Genomic DNA, 12,855 nt, shown 5'->3' with positions numbered 1-12,855 from the left:
TGTTGGTGTTGTTGTTGGTGTTATTGTTATTATTGTTGATGTTGGTGTTATTATTATTATTATTGTTGTTGGTGCTGTTGTTGGTGTTATTATTATTGTTGTTGTTGGTGTTATTATTATTATTATTGTTGTTGGTGGTGGTGGTGATTGTTGGCTAGAAAGCGTTTAAAAAATTTTTGATCCATAAATTGAAATTTATATGCAGGAATCCTCTACTATCGGTTTTGTAGACTGTGATTCTGATGTTATTGTCAATGATGGACACAAAAACAAAAAATCTTTGAAATGTCAAAAGGTTCTCTCAGTGTATAACCTCTTATAAATAATTCTCTCTGGCATTTGTTTTTTATTTTATTATTTATTTAGTTATATTAATTTAGTTTTGTTGTTATTATTGATACAATTTCATGAAAGTTGTTTTTGGCATAAATAAAATTAGCAATTATTTACTTTTAGAAATAAAACAACAAACAGCATTTCAGTGTTTACTGCTGATGATATAAAAGTGTACTGTAGGAAATAAAGAAGCGACGCTGATAGATTAGAAAACTAGTAAAATAATATACTGAGTGATTTTTTTTTTATCTGCGCAAATGACACTTTGACGTTTCGTTATACAGCCGTTTTTTTTAAATCACAACTCAAACAGAACGAAAGAAGAACATGTGATTTTGTAGCTGCAGATTCCTATATCTCTGCATTTCTAATATATATCTCTGCATTTCTAATATATATCTCTGCATTTCTAATATATATCTCTGCATTTCTAATATATATCTCTGCATTTCTAATATATATCTCTGCTGTATTTGTCGTATTTCAGTTATATTCCTCCTGTATTTCTGTTATATTTCTGCCTTATTTGTTGTATATTTGTTGTATTTTAGTTGTATTTGTTGTATTTCTGTAATATTTTTGCTATATTTGTTGTATTTATGTTATTTCTGATATTTCAGTTATATTTGTGTTGTATTTGTTGTATTTGTGTAATATTTCTGTAATATTTCAGTAGTATTTGTGTTGTATTTCTGTAATATTTGTTGTATTTGTTGTATTTGTGTAGTATTTCTGCGATATGTGTAATATTTGTGTTGTATTTGTGTAATATTTCTGTAATATTTCAGTAGTATTTGTGTTGTATTTCAGTTGTATTTGTTGTATTTGTGCAATAATTCTGTAATATTTGTTGTATTTGTGTAATATTTCAGTAATATTTCAGTAGTATTTCAGTAGTATTTGTGTTGTATTTGTTGTATTTCTGTAGTATTTCTGCTATATGTGTAATATTTGTGTTGTATTTGTGTAATATTTGTGTAATGTTTGTGTTGTATTTGTGTAATAATTCTGTAATATTTGTGTAATGTTTGTGTAATAATTCTGTAATATTTGTGTAATGTTTGTGTAATAATTCTGTAATATTTGTGTAATGTTTGTGGTGACTGTAGTAAGGGAGGTTACCCGTGTGTGGGAGGAGCTTCATGGGTCACGTGACGCTGGTGTGCCCGTTACTATAAATACCGCGCGCACGCACACAGTATTTTCATACACATCGGGAGCGCTTTAGCGAGAGGCCGCGGAGAAGCGAGTAAATCAAGTGAGTCAGTAAATATAACCATGTTTAGAGCGCTATAATGTAACTTGTAATGTTTGTTTAGATGTGTGGAAATGTTGTGAATTGGGATAAGATGTAGAACAGAGATGGAGAGAGTCAGTTATTCTGTGAAGCTAGGCTACATGTTAGCTGGCTAGCTAGCTAATTATGCTAAGTTTTTATTTGTAAATTTATTCCATGTCATGCGATGTATGATGTAAATGGATTATTTGGCCACATTATTATCTTTTATTCCTTAATCGTTTGCTGGGAGTTTAATAGATTGGCCGGTGCTGGTTTTATTTGCCCGCCATTTTGGACAATGAGCAGTGAATGGTTAAAGCTGGTGCTGGTTTTCAGCCGCCTATGCACAATAAAACTATTCTGTGTAAATAATTTTATGATTTATCTCATCACTTCTGTGATGTGTTGTCTTTACAGATGGATTGATAAATCTACACATTAACCAGTTGTTGTTGTTGTTAAACAGTTAGCGCTGTTAGCTAGTTAGCTGCCCAGAGTAACCATTCTCTATTTATATTATTGCTCTGACTCGGCACAAGGCCTCGGCTTGTATGAAAATCTGTAAATTAATGGATTAACGACACATTTTAGACCGAGCTATGGTTTGTATGCTTTTAATAAGAGTATGTGCCGTCGAGTTTAATGTTGTCTAGCTAGTTATTATGGACATAAAGAGGAAGCCATGAAGCGGCGCGCCGCCATTTTGTCTGCGACACAATTTCTAACCCGCTGCCTAGTTAGGATGGATAACTGCCTGCCTCTCTCTCTCTCATTCTGCCTCTCTCTCTCTCTCATTCTGCCTCTCTCTCTCTGTGCCTCTCTCTCTCTCACTCTGCCTCTCTCTCTCTCTGTGTCTGTCTCTCTCTCACACACACTCTCTCACTCTGCCTCTCTGTCTGTATCTCTGTCTCTCTCTCACACACACACACACTGTCTCTCTCTCACTGTCTGTGTCTGTCTCTCTCTCTCTCTGTCTGTCTGATCACTTGGGCTAAACAGAGGTGAAGTTGGACTACCTGAGGAGCAGGTGACTGCCCGAGTAGCTTACCTTTGGCTCTGTGTGTGTGATGGTGTGTAACAGGGTTGTGTTGTGTGTTTGCAGCGAGTGAGAGATCATGGCTCGTACCAAGCAGACTGCACGTAAATCCACTGGTGGAAAAGCGCCCAGGAAACAACTGGCTACAAAAGCCGCGAGGAAGAGCGCGCCCTCCACTGGCGGAGTCAAGAAACCTCACCGATACAGGTGAGCACACGGCCTTCCCCTGCCTTCCCCGGCCACGCTCACTCGCACATCGGCAGTCTGATATTAATCAGAACAGTATTCTCACTAGTACAGAGTCATGCAAACGCCGCAATCCGATTCAGGTTATTCTGATTCCCATCCCTGGAATATGCCCGTTTTAATCGGAAATTTGTTGCTTGTAAACAACTTACTCAGAAAATCCACTGAAAGGAGACACAAGCGTGTGCTCAGTCCGCAAGGAACTGTGGGTGCTAACAGATGTTAGCTGTAGGCTAGGTATTTAGGAATGGCAACTCGGGCAACCTTACAACAGCCAAACCACGTATACAGGAATATTCCGACGCCTGTACGCATATAAACATCGTATTCGGAATATGGCTGCAACCCGAATACAGACCTTACACGGAATATTGATGTGCGTATAAACATAATCATTGACGACGGTTACACGTTTATATGCACATCAGTATTCCGATATTAATCTGACTTTGGCAATATTCTAATTAGCATTGAGTGACGTAAACCCTGCAATCCGATTGCTCGATTCAGATTAAGACAACATTCAGATTCTCACTCCTGGAATACACCTGTTCTAACTGGGAGTTTGTTGCATGTAAACACCTTATTCAGAAAATCCGCTGAAAGGAGGTGTGTGTGTGTGTGTGTGTGTGTGCGTTTTCAGTCCGCAATGAATTGTGGGTGCTAACACATGCATATTCGACCCCTTCAATTTCTAGGTGGTAGTCTATAATTTAATTAGTATGTAAAAGTAGTAATAAAACTAATAATGGCGTATACTCTATAACAGACAGCATCTTAAATCTCCCGGGAAAGGAAAAGTGTGCGTGTAGCTCAGTGTACTTGCAACAACCGTGTGTACAGGAATGTTCAGATCCCTGTACGCATATAAACATCATGTATATACCTGGATATGGACCTTAAACAGAATTTGATGTGCGTGTAAACGTAGTCACTGTTGCACTAATTGTAGTATCAGTTTCATTCATTTATTGTATATATATATATATATATATATATATATATATTTTTTTTCTTCTTCAAGGCCTGGAACTGTTGCTCTGAGAGAGATTCGTCGTTACCAGAAGTCGACAGAGTTGCTCATTCGCAAGTTGCCGTTTCAGCGTCTGGTCAGAGAAATCGCACAGGATTTTAAGACTGACCTGAGGTTCCAGAGTGCAGCCATCGGTGCTCTTCAGGTATATTCCTCTGTCAAGCATGTCTCCTGTCATGTCTCCCATCAGGCTCCTCCTGCGAGTTCGAATCCTGATAATGCTACAGATGTGTGTGTCTGGGAGTCCAGCTTTCTGCCACACATCAGTCACAGTGACTCCGGCTAATCATGCCGAAGGGGCCGGGTAGCGCTTTCCTCCCGCTGTGTTACGCCGCCGCCGCCTGATGCAGCACGAGCATGCGTTCGAAAAAGACGCATGTGGCTGCCGTCGCATGTTTTCGAGGAAGCATGTGATGGCCTTCGTGTGTAGCAGTTGTAATATGGGGAGACTTGACTGTTTCAATCCAAACTACAGGTCACTAGTTTGAGTTAACCGACTTTATTATATCACTTTCACAGGAAGCGAGTGAGGCTTACCTCGTCGGCCTGTTTGAGGACACTAACCTGTGTGCCATTCACGCCAAGAGGGTCACGATCATGCCCAAGGACATCCAGCTGGCGAGGCGAATCCGAGGGGAGCGAGCATAATGAAATTCGTCTTGTTTTAATCTCTTTGTTAACCATACACTCTAAAGCAGTGGATTTTAACTGATTGCATAATTTTGTAAAACATTCCCTACAGACTCAGGTTTCCGGTGAATAATGTGTATTTACTATTAGCAGTGCTCATTGTAGAGTAGCATTAGTTTGCATGCTGCAATATTTATCTTTTTACATTGATTATTGGGTTGTTAATAAAATTTCACTACCTCAGTTTGTCTGCTTGGGCTTTTTTTTTCCTGTCTCGTTTGCTTGTTGACAAATTTCAGGATTTTTTATTTATTTATTTTTTCTGTTAAACTTGAAACTGTTGTAGATGGCTGACTGCGGAAGTTTATCTAACAAGGGTTTGGTGAAGATGCACTGGGATTAACTCCACATGGCAGAGCTCATACTTCTGGTACACGTGAGCCGTCTGGCTCCTGGATAAAACAGTCCACGCAAATGAAAACGATCACATCTCTAAAATTGCAGGAAATGAAACATTATTATAGTATAGTTCTCTGAAACCATTTTCTTGTGGCTGTCCCTTCTAGCTCACCCACTAGAGGTCAGGATTCTCATTGCCATGTGCACATGAATGTGCCATGCAGATTTATCTTAACTGCTGTCAGTTTAATGGCACTAAATGACTGCTTGCCTTCTTTTACTCTTGTTTTATCAATGTGAAATAACTGCTGTAGTTCCTTCTACCATTATAATTTTGCTAACTACCATGCAGTTAGCCGATACAATGCATGCTGCTTCTGCTGATGTTTGACGTTTTGAAACGCCAATTCAATTTCTTCCTCTTTTTCCAGTGAAAATTTTAATATGCAAATGTAATTGCAGGTCAGCTCCATTATTCAAGCTTGAGTTCCCCTTGTATGCACAACGTCAGGATTATGCATTAATTCACACTCCATTAATTAGCTCTGACCTGACAGCACTCTCTCATTGGTGTTGAGATCCTGTTGATGCATTAATGGAGCTGAAAGCCTGAGGCTGTTTGGTTTGCGGATCGCTTTCATAATCGATCTCGGCCTCAATTACAAGAATCGGTGCTGCACAAATGCCAAGAAAGCCGAATGTTTGAAGAATGTTTGTCAGTTTACACTTTGTGGTTAATTTAACACAATGCTCAGTGTAACTATAGCTAGTTTGATCTATATATGCAAAGAAAATCTAAATATTTCAAACACAGGAATCAAGATCTAACATTTTTTTTGCAGGAAAGTGTTTACGCGCACATTTTAATATTGGAATATGACTTGAGAGATGTTGAACCACATCAAAAGGGAGGCTGTGCATACGAAAAATTGAGGACAACATATGTGCCAGCAGCCGTGACGTCAGAGTCCTTCAACTCTGAGCCTTTCTCAAGTCTCAGCTGCATCTGCAGGTCTCCTGTCACACACTTCTCACAGTCTGCGCTGGACCTCTGTCCCTCTGCTGGTGCTCTTTGTAGCTATGAGTTCATGTGTTATCCTGTCTTTTTATTCACACGTGCACGTAATGAACATGCCCCACTTGCAAATTCTCCTGGGATGGACCGAAAGGGTTCTGTGCTCCGTCTTGGCGCCACTTGTTTTAAGTAACAGCGCTCACCAGCCATTCATTAAATTATCACTTGTGTGTCTTCCCATCATGGTCCCCATGTCACTGCCTCTTGTGCATCCCCAGGCGGTTCTCAGCATGTTCCTGATTGCATCTGTGGGCCTGAACATACACAAACCTCATAAGGAACTCTCCCTGGGGTCTGTCTGTGATTTGATGTTTATTAGGCTACTTCAATAAGTTAATTGAAATAACCGTACATAATTTCTTACATTAAAATCACAATGTGATATGCGGCTCTCATTTCCCAGGCCATTCCCATTGTCACAGCTGAAAAAACAACTGCTCGATGGCCACTGTTTTTGTTTTTGGTTTGTTTGTCATGTTTTCCCAGACCAGACTAAACCTGCCAGGGGGGAGGCGGGATATTCCACTAAGCAAGTTAAGAAAATCCAGTCCTTTTGACATCAAAGTCAGGATAAAGAGTTTATCCTGGGAGCATGGCAGGAGAATTCACCTTGGTTTGACACCAGTCATCATGGCACCATGCACGCACACACATTGACACCTGGGGCCTACCTGCATGTTTTGGGACAGTGGGAGGAAACAAGAGAACCAGGAGGAAATCCTCGCAAACACAGCGAGAACATGCACACAGAGCTCAGGATCCAACCCAGTAGTAGCTCAGTAGTAGCTCAGTGGTTAAGATGCTGGACTACTGATCAGAAGGTCATGAATTCAATCCCCAGCTCCTCCAAGCTGCCACTGCTGGGCCCTTGAGCAAGGCCCTTAACCCTCAACTGCTCACTTGTATAAAATGAGATAATGTAAGTCACTCTGGATAAGGGTGTCTGCTAAACGCCATAAATGTAACCCAGGACTGGACTTGTGAGGTGGTGATCTACCCTCTGCACCAATGTGCCGCTCTCAGCTACATACAGTACCTGTTCCTGCTAACCCAAGCCTGATGATAGTAATTGAGGCTCACATGTACACGATACAATGATAGCTGCAACAATCTATTGCAGAAACAGCAAAATGTCAGTTAAAAAAACAGTGTTTTGACATAATTATGAAAAAAGGAAACCAAATGAGTGTTAATAAAGCTACAGCTGCATTGCAGAATGTGTAAGAAAACATCATTTAAAACATTTATAGTCCAAATTACTCTCACTTTCAGGAACCTGGTCCGGTTACGGTGGATCCGGAGCCTATCCTGGGCACTCTGTAAAAACTGTACACTGTAAAAAGCTAGTCTGTGGGTCAGGGATCAGCACGCTTGTTTGGGACCATGGTGTCATGGTGATTAATTCAGATTAATTTCAGGATTTTCCGGTTGTAGTGAAGACATCATGGTCCCAAGCAAGCATCCTGAACCAGTGTTTGCAGTATATATTTAAACAAATGGTTCTGTCCGTAGTAGAAAGGCCTGCTTTGTCTGTGTTTGCTGTAGCATTTGTTTGCAGAAACATTATTAATATTTGCTTTAAAACAAGATCTTGGTGGCTGCGAGCTGTTTTTAAATCAGCTCATAAACACCACCAGCCAACTTGTTTTTTACATCCTCAACCTTGTTCCAAAACTAGCACTTGGCATAAAAATGGTGACACTGGCAACCCTGCTGGCGCTGTGTTGTACCAGTGGAGCACACTCCCAGAGGGTGGGGGAAATTAGCATATAACATTTAAAACTGACATTTATACTTAACATTTACGGGGGCACGGTGGCTTAGTGGTTAGCCCTGTTGCCTCACACCTCTGGGGCAGAATCCTGCCTCTGCCCTGTGTACGTGTGTGCTTGCATGTTCTCCCTGTGCCTTGGGGATTTCCTCTGGGTACTCTGGTTTCCTCCCCCAGTCCAATGACATGCATCGTAAGCAGATTGGCATTTCCAAATCGTCCGTTAGGAAGCGAATGGTTGTGTGAGTGTGTGTGATTGTGCCCTGTGAAGGCTTGGCACCCCATCCACAGTGTCCTCCGCCTCGTGCCCCGAGTCCCCTGCGATAGGCTCCAGGCTCCCTGCAACCCCGTGTAGGACGAGCGCTACAGCGAGTCGAGGACATTTACATTTATATTTATCATTTATACAGAAACTTAAAACTGTTATCAGAATGGCTTCAGATGTTCAAAAAAAATTTTTCCTCATACACCTCATTCCTTTGACGCCTCATACACACCATTCTTATTTTGGAATTAATGAGAACTAATGTTATACTCTCACCATCCACTTTATTAGGAACACCTGTACAACTCCTCCTTTATGCAATTATCCAATCAGCCAGTCATGTAGCAGCAGCATATAATCATGCAGATGCAGGTCAAGAGCTTCAGTTAATGTTCACATCAAACATCAGAATGAAGAAAAAGTGTGATCTCTGTGACTTTAACCGTGGCATGATTGCTGGTACCAGATGGGCTGGTTTGAGTTTTTCAGAAACTGCTGATCTCCTGAGATTTTCACACACAACAGTCTCTAGAGTTTACACTGCTGTACACTTACACTTGCTGCTGCCACATGATTGGCTGATTGGATAACAGCATAAATAAACAGGTGTACAGGTGTTCCTATTAAAGTGAACGGTGAGTGTAATGCATTGCTCAGCCGTGATAGGTTTTTTTTATCCTTCACCTGCTGCTAGATATTAGATTTTCGCCTCTTCATCTAATTTCATGATGTCACCAGTTGTCTGATCTCACCACCGAAATACTCAGATATACAGTATGTACAGAAAATGCAGAAACCAATCATACTGCATATTTGTATAAGCTTCTGAAAACTACTTCTAAAAATAGTCTTATAAGTTTATTTAAGACCGAATCATGTCCTAGTTAAAAGCTGAATTTCTTAGTTAAAAGATTGGAGTAAGAATGTGTTCTCTGAGCAACTCTTAGCAAGAAGTGGGAGTTAATAATAGGAGTAAACATGATGTATGACAGCTGCAATCACACTCCATTTCCATAATAATGAACTGAGCTAATAAAAGTTCAGTTCAATTCAATTTGATTTGTAGAGCGCTTTTAACAATGGACATTGTCACAGGGCAGCTTTATAGAAATATATAAACTCAGGATATGAATTTTAAATGTATGAATTTATCCCTAATGAGGAAGCCAGAGGTGACGGTGGTGAGGAAAAACTCCCTGAGACGACATGAGGAAGGAACATTAGAGGAACCAGACTCAAAAGGGAACTCATCCTCATCTGGGTGACACCGGATAGTGCGATTATAAATAAATCCCTTCTATATCTGTGTACTATATGGACAAAAAGTGCAATTGTGTGACCACGAAAATTCATTATAGTTTTCACATGAAGTCTGTTTTGTTGAAGTTATCAACTGTTCACTGATGGAGACTTGAGTGCAAAACTGTTCGTGAGAATTGCAGTCCTAAAGCTATCAAAGCAACTGTAATCCTAAGCCATCGTAGCAAAACTGTTGAAGTCCACAGCCACCTTCGTGGTTTCTAAGTGATACCATCCTCAGTAATCTCATGTATCTTTAGGCTGTGTGTGTGGAGCCATCCTCAGCAGCAGCAAGTGGCTTCCAAGTGATGAGAAATCCAACTAGAAGTAGGGCATCAGGATGGATCAGGCAGATCTGGAGAGCAGAAGGGGTCAGGATCACTGGTATCTGAGGAGTAGCATGTGTAGGAGAGAGAGAGAGAGAGAGAGAGAGAGAGAGAGAGATTGTTAGGTATACTATTTGTCACATAATGGTTAAAGAATATGTACATTGTGTGCAGAGTGAAAGCAGGGATTCCTGCAGGTGCACGAAATGTAGTCAGTGCACAATCACTAGTGCTGGTGTCTGTTCCAATAAACAGCATTTGTGAGTTAGCCTGATAACGTAAATTAAGATTCACTAAAAATCCAGATTAGACAAAATCGAGATCAGTTACCTTGCCAAATTATGCTCTGAAGCTAATTTGCAACATGGCAGGTTTAGAAGGAGCAGAACATCCCAGCAAACGTTTAATCAGTGTTGGAAATGTCACGACCTTCTACTGAACGTTTTACTGAAATAAGGGGTTATAATAAAATAATGATAAAATTTATGAAAACTCACATCTTTAACACTTTGCCCTCACACGATGGCTCACACCTCCAGGGCTGGGGGTTCGATTCTCGCCTCTGTCCCGTGTTTTGCATGTTCTCCCCATGTTTGGGGGTTTCCTCCCCAGTCCAACTTGTCCGTAGTCTGTGAATGCGAGTGTGATTGTGCCTTCTGATGGGTTGGCACCGCGTCCAGGGTGTCCCCTGCCTTGTACCCTGAGTCCCCTGGGAAAGGCTCCAGGTTCCCTGTGATCCTGTGTAGGATTAGCGGTAAAGAGAGTGGATGAATTTTGTTTAATCTTCAGATTTACTTATGTTGTAATTTTTTATGACGATCCTTGTAAAGATACTTAAAAGTTACAAACGAAGGCAAGTGTTATACTGTATATATTTTTTCCTGTGGCAATTTTGCTGCTTTCTAATGTCTTTTAACAGGTTTGATTTACAGTTTATTCCAGGCTCATAGACTGTAGATATATAGCACACTGTAAGACTGTGTCATAAAAAGTGTTTTGCAAAGTTTTACTGTTTTTCCGGGACATAAATCATTATGTTAATTAGCTATTATTTGCCATTCACGTCTCTGATGAACGAACGCTGAAAGCTGGTGGTAGGGATCCAATAGCAGGTTTTCCAGGCTTCATCCTTCTTCATGATGGCTACAGAATGAAAGTGATGTAACCCATTATGCAGAAAACACAGACTATTACACAAACTATGTCTTTATTTTCTACTTTAATTAGTTGTCAAGTGCGTTTCATAACACCAGGGCTACTTTAATATCAATAAACATTAACAAAGGTTATAAAAAATAAAGAATGACCAGCACAAATGAAAAACTTGACATTTCTTTGTCCTAAATAATGAATACAAGATAAATAGGCTAAAGAACATTATAATCATATGCATAAATCATCAGCAATTTGTTGCCATCGCTATTGTTTTGTTGCTGCAACCATTTATTTATTCATTCATTCGTTTTCATTCATCTTTAGCAATCACTTCTGGCCCAGACAGAGCTGCTGTGGATCCGGAGCCTATCCCAGGAATACACCTTGGACAGGATGTCAGGGCGTTTGCAGGGCACCATGCACACACTACCAGCATGTTATTGCGAGGTGGGAAGAAACCAGAGAAACCAAAAATTAAACCAGCATGGACACAAAGAGAATGTGAAATTCAGCACAGATGGTGTCCGAGCTCCGGACCGGACCGGGAAGCGTGGAGCTGTGAGGCAGGAACAGCAGCCGTGCTGCGCCACTGCACTGCCCTATTTATTTATTTAACATGAAGAAAAAAAATTAGAAATCGCAAAAACACCTGTTCTGCTGTCACATGATTTTTCTTCACTGTAAGCCATAATTGATCACATTTAAGAGGGCTTTTAAAGTTCACTGTGAACATGCACAATGCTGGCTCAGCCTGTCTGGGGTTGAGGTAACTCCTGGACTCTGAGTGGGGAAGTTTGGGGAATTCAGCCTGGGATTCAAGGCTGAGTTTAAGCCCTTTTCAAGCCCTCTTTCTGGAATGGTGCCTGAATTCAAGCTTATGTTTACAAAACAACAACAACAACAACAATACTAATAATAATAATAATAATAATTAACCAACATAATAAAGGTGAGTATATGGTATATATATTTTGACATCTGGGGAAAAGCCACAGTCTCAGTGCTAATGAATTTATTGCTGCTTTATAAGTGGAATGTTGCATTTTTATAAGAGCTTCATCATCTATCAGTCGCAGGTGACTGTGCTTGCTCATTTTTTCTATCTTGGTGCTGCCACCTTTTGACATTTGTAACAGCTCGAGACTTCTCTGAAGCACCTCTAAATACTCACCTATTTTAGAGTACTTAAGAATGATTGTATATTGCTCTCATTTTTAGGCCTAATTATAGAAGTAAATATTAATGTAAATAAATCTTCTTTTTTTTTTGCCATCTGAGCGACTTCGTACATACTGGCCCTGGTTTCAATGACCACTTTATTTATAGTTGAGTTTGAGCCTTTGGGAACTCATGTGTTAAAGGCCTGAATAAAGGATTATTATGTTTTACAAACTATTTTATCTCCATAAACCCACTGAGACAGAAAATACCATTTTACTCCAATAACATGCTTTGATTATTTGGAGAATGTTGTTTAATGTTACGGTTGGAGAGTGTACTCTGATGTCGATGAGCTGGCAATGGGAATCATCATTAGAAAGAAATCAGACAATCCCACCCACCCGCACTCCAGGGTATTTATTAAGCACTTCTTAGTTTTACTTGATATTACATAAGTTACTGTTATCTGTGGCATCGAGTTTCGTGTTCATCTCAGTGTATATTTGCTGTAAGGTGAAGAGAAGATGAGTTCCTTGCTGTCCAGTCCTGGGCTGGTGTGTTTAGCGATTCTGAATTGAATTATCTTCTAGTCTTGGAGGTCCACTTAAGATCTTAGGACCTAAAAACAAAAAGGTAGTTAAAAGCTGGGAGGTTTTACAGCAGCTCTTGGTGAGAAGTAGGAGTTAATCCTAGTTGCTGTAAATCTATAAATAACATCTCATTTTGATAGAACAAGCCAACAGAAGTGCAACAGAAGAAGGCCATGAACACAGAACGTTTATAACATTATTAGTTTTGCCCTGGAGGTGGACTCACTGGCTGAAAATGTTCATTCTGTGATCAG

At 40.1% G+C, this 12,855-nt stretch overlaps 1 protein-coding gene across 1 annotated transcript; it reads left to right on the top strand.

The window, feature by feature from the left end:
• The first annotated feature begins 1,443 nt into the window (after positions 1-1,443).
• Positions 1,444-4,803, top strand: h3f3a (H3 histone, family 3A). The gene is made up of 4 exons (XM_026930112.3): positions 1,444-1,594; positions 2,718-2,858; positions 3,922-4,075; positions 4,450-4,803. The coding sequence occupies exons 2-4, from the start codon at positions 2,731-2,733 to the stop codon at positions 4,576-4,578; spliced, it is 411 nt and encodes a 136-aa protein (XP_026785913.1). The 5' UTR covers positions 1,444-1,594; positions 2,718-2,730; the 3' UTR covers positions 4,579-4,803.
• The last annotated feature ends 8,052 nt before the right edge of the window (positions 4,804-12,855 follow it).

Source organism: Pangasianodon hypophthalmus, chromosome 23 (assembly GCF_027358585.1).
Source record: "Pangasianodon hypophthalmus isolate fPanHyp1 chromosome 23, fPanHyp1.pri, whole genome shotgun sequence".
Lineage (NCBI taxonomy): Eukaryota > Metazoa > Chordata > Actinopteri > Siluriformes > Pangasiidae > Pangasianodon > Pangasianodon hypophthalmus.
Note: the sequence above shows the minus strand (reverse complement) of the source record. Positions and strands in the feature narration are given on the sequence as shown.

Excerpts from the sequence above, each read along its gene's own strand:
- h3f3a (XM_026930112.3), top strand. The coding sequence starts at position 2,731 with ATGGCTCGTACCAAGCAGACTGCACGTAAATCCACTGGTGGAAAAGCG. Across the intron at positions 2,859-3,921 it reads AAGAAACCTCACCGATACAG|GCCTGGAACTGTTGCTCTGA; the intron begins GTGAGCACACGG and ends TTCTTCTTCAAG. Across the intron at positions 4,076-4,449 it reads CAGCCATCGGTGCTCTTCAG|GAAGCGAGTGAGGCTTACCT; the intron begins GTATATTCCTCT and ends TCACTTTCACAG.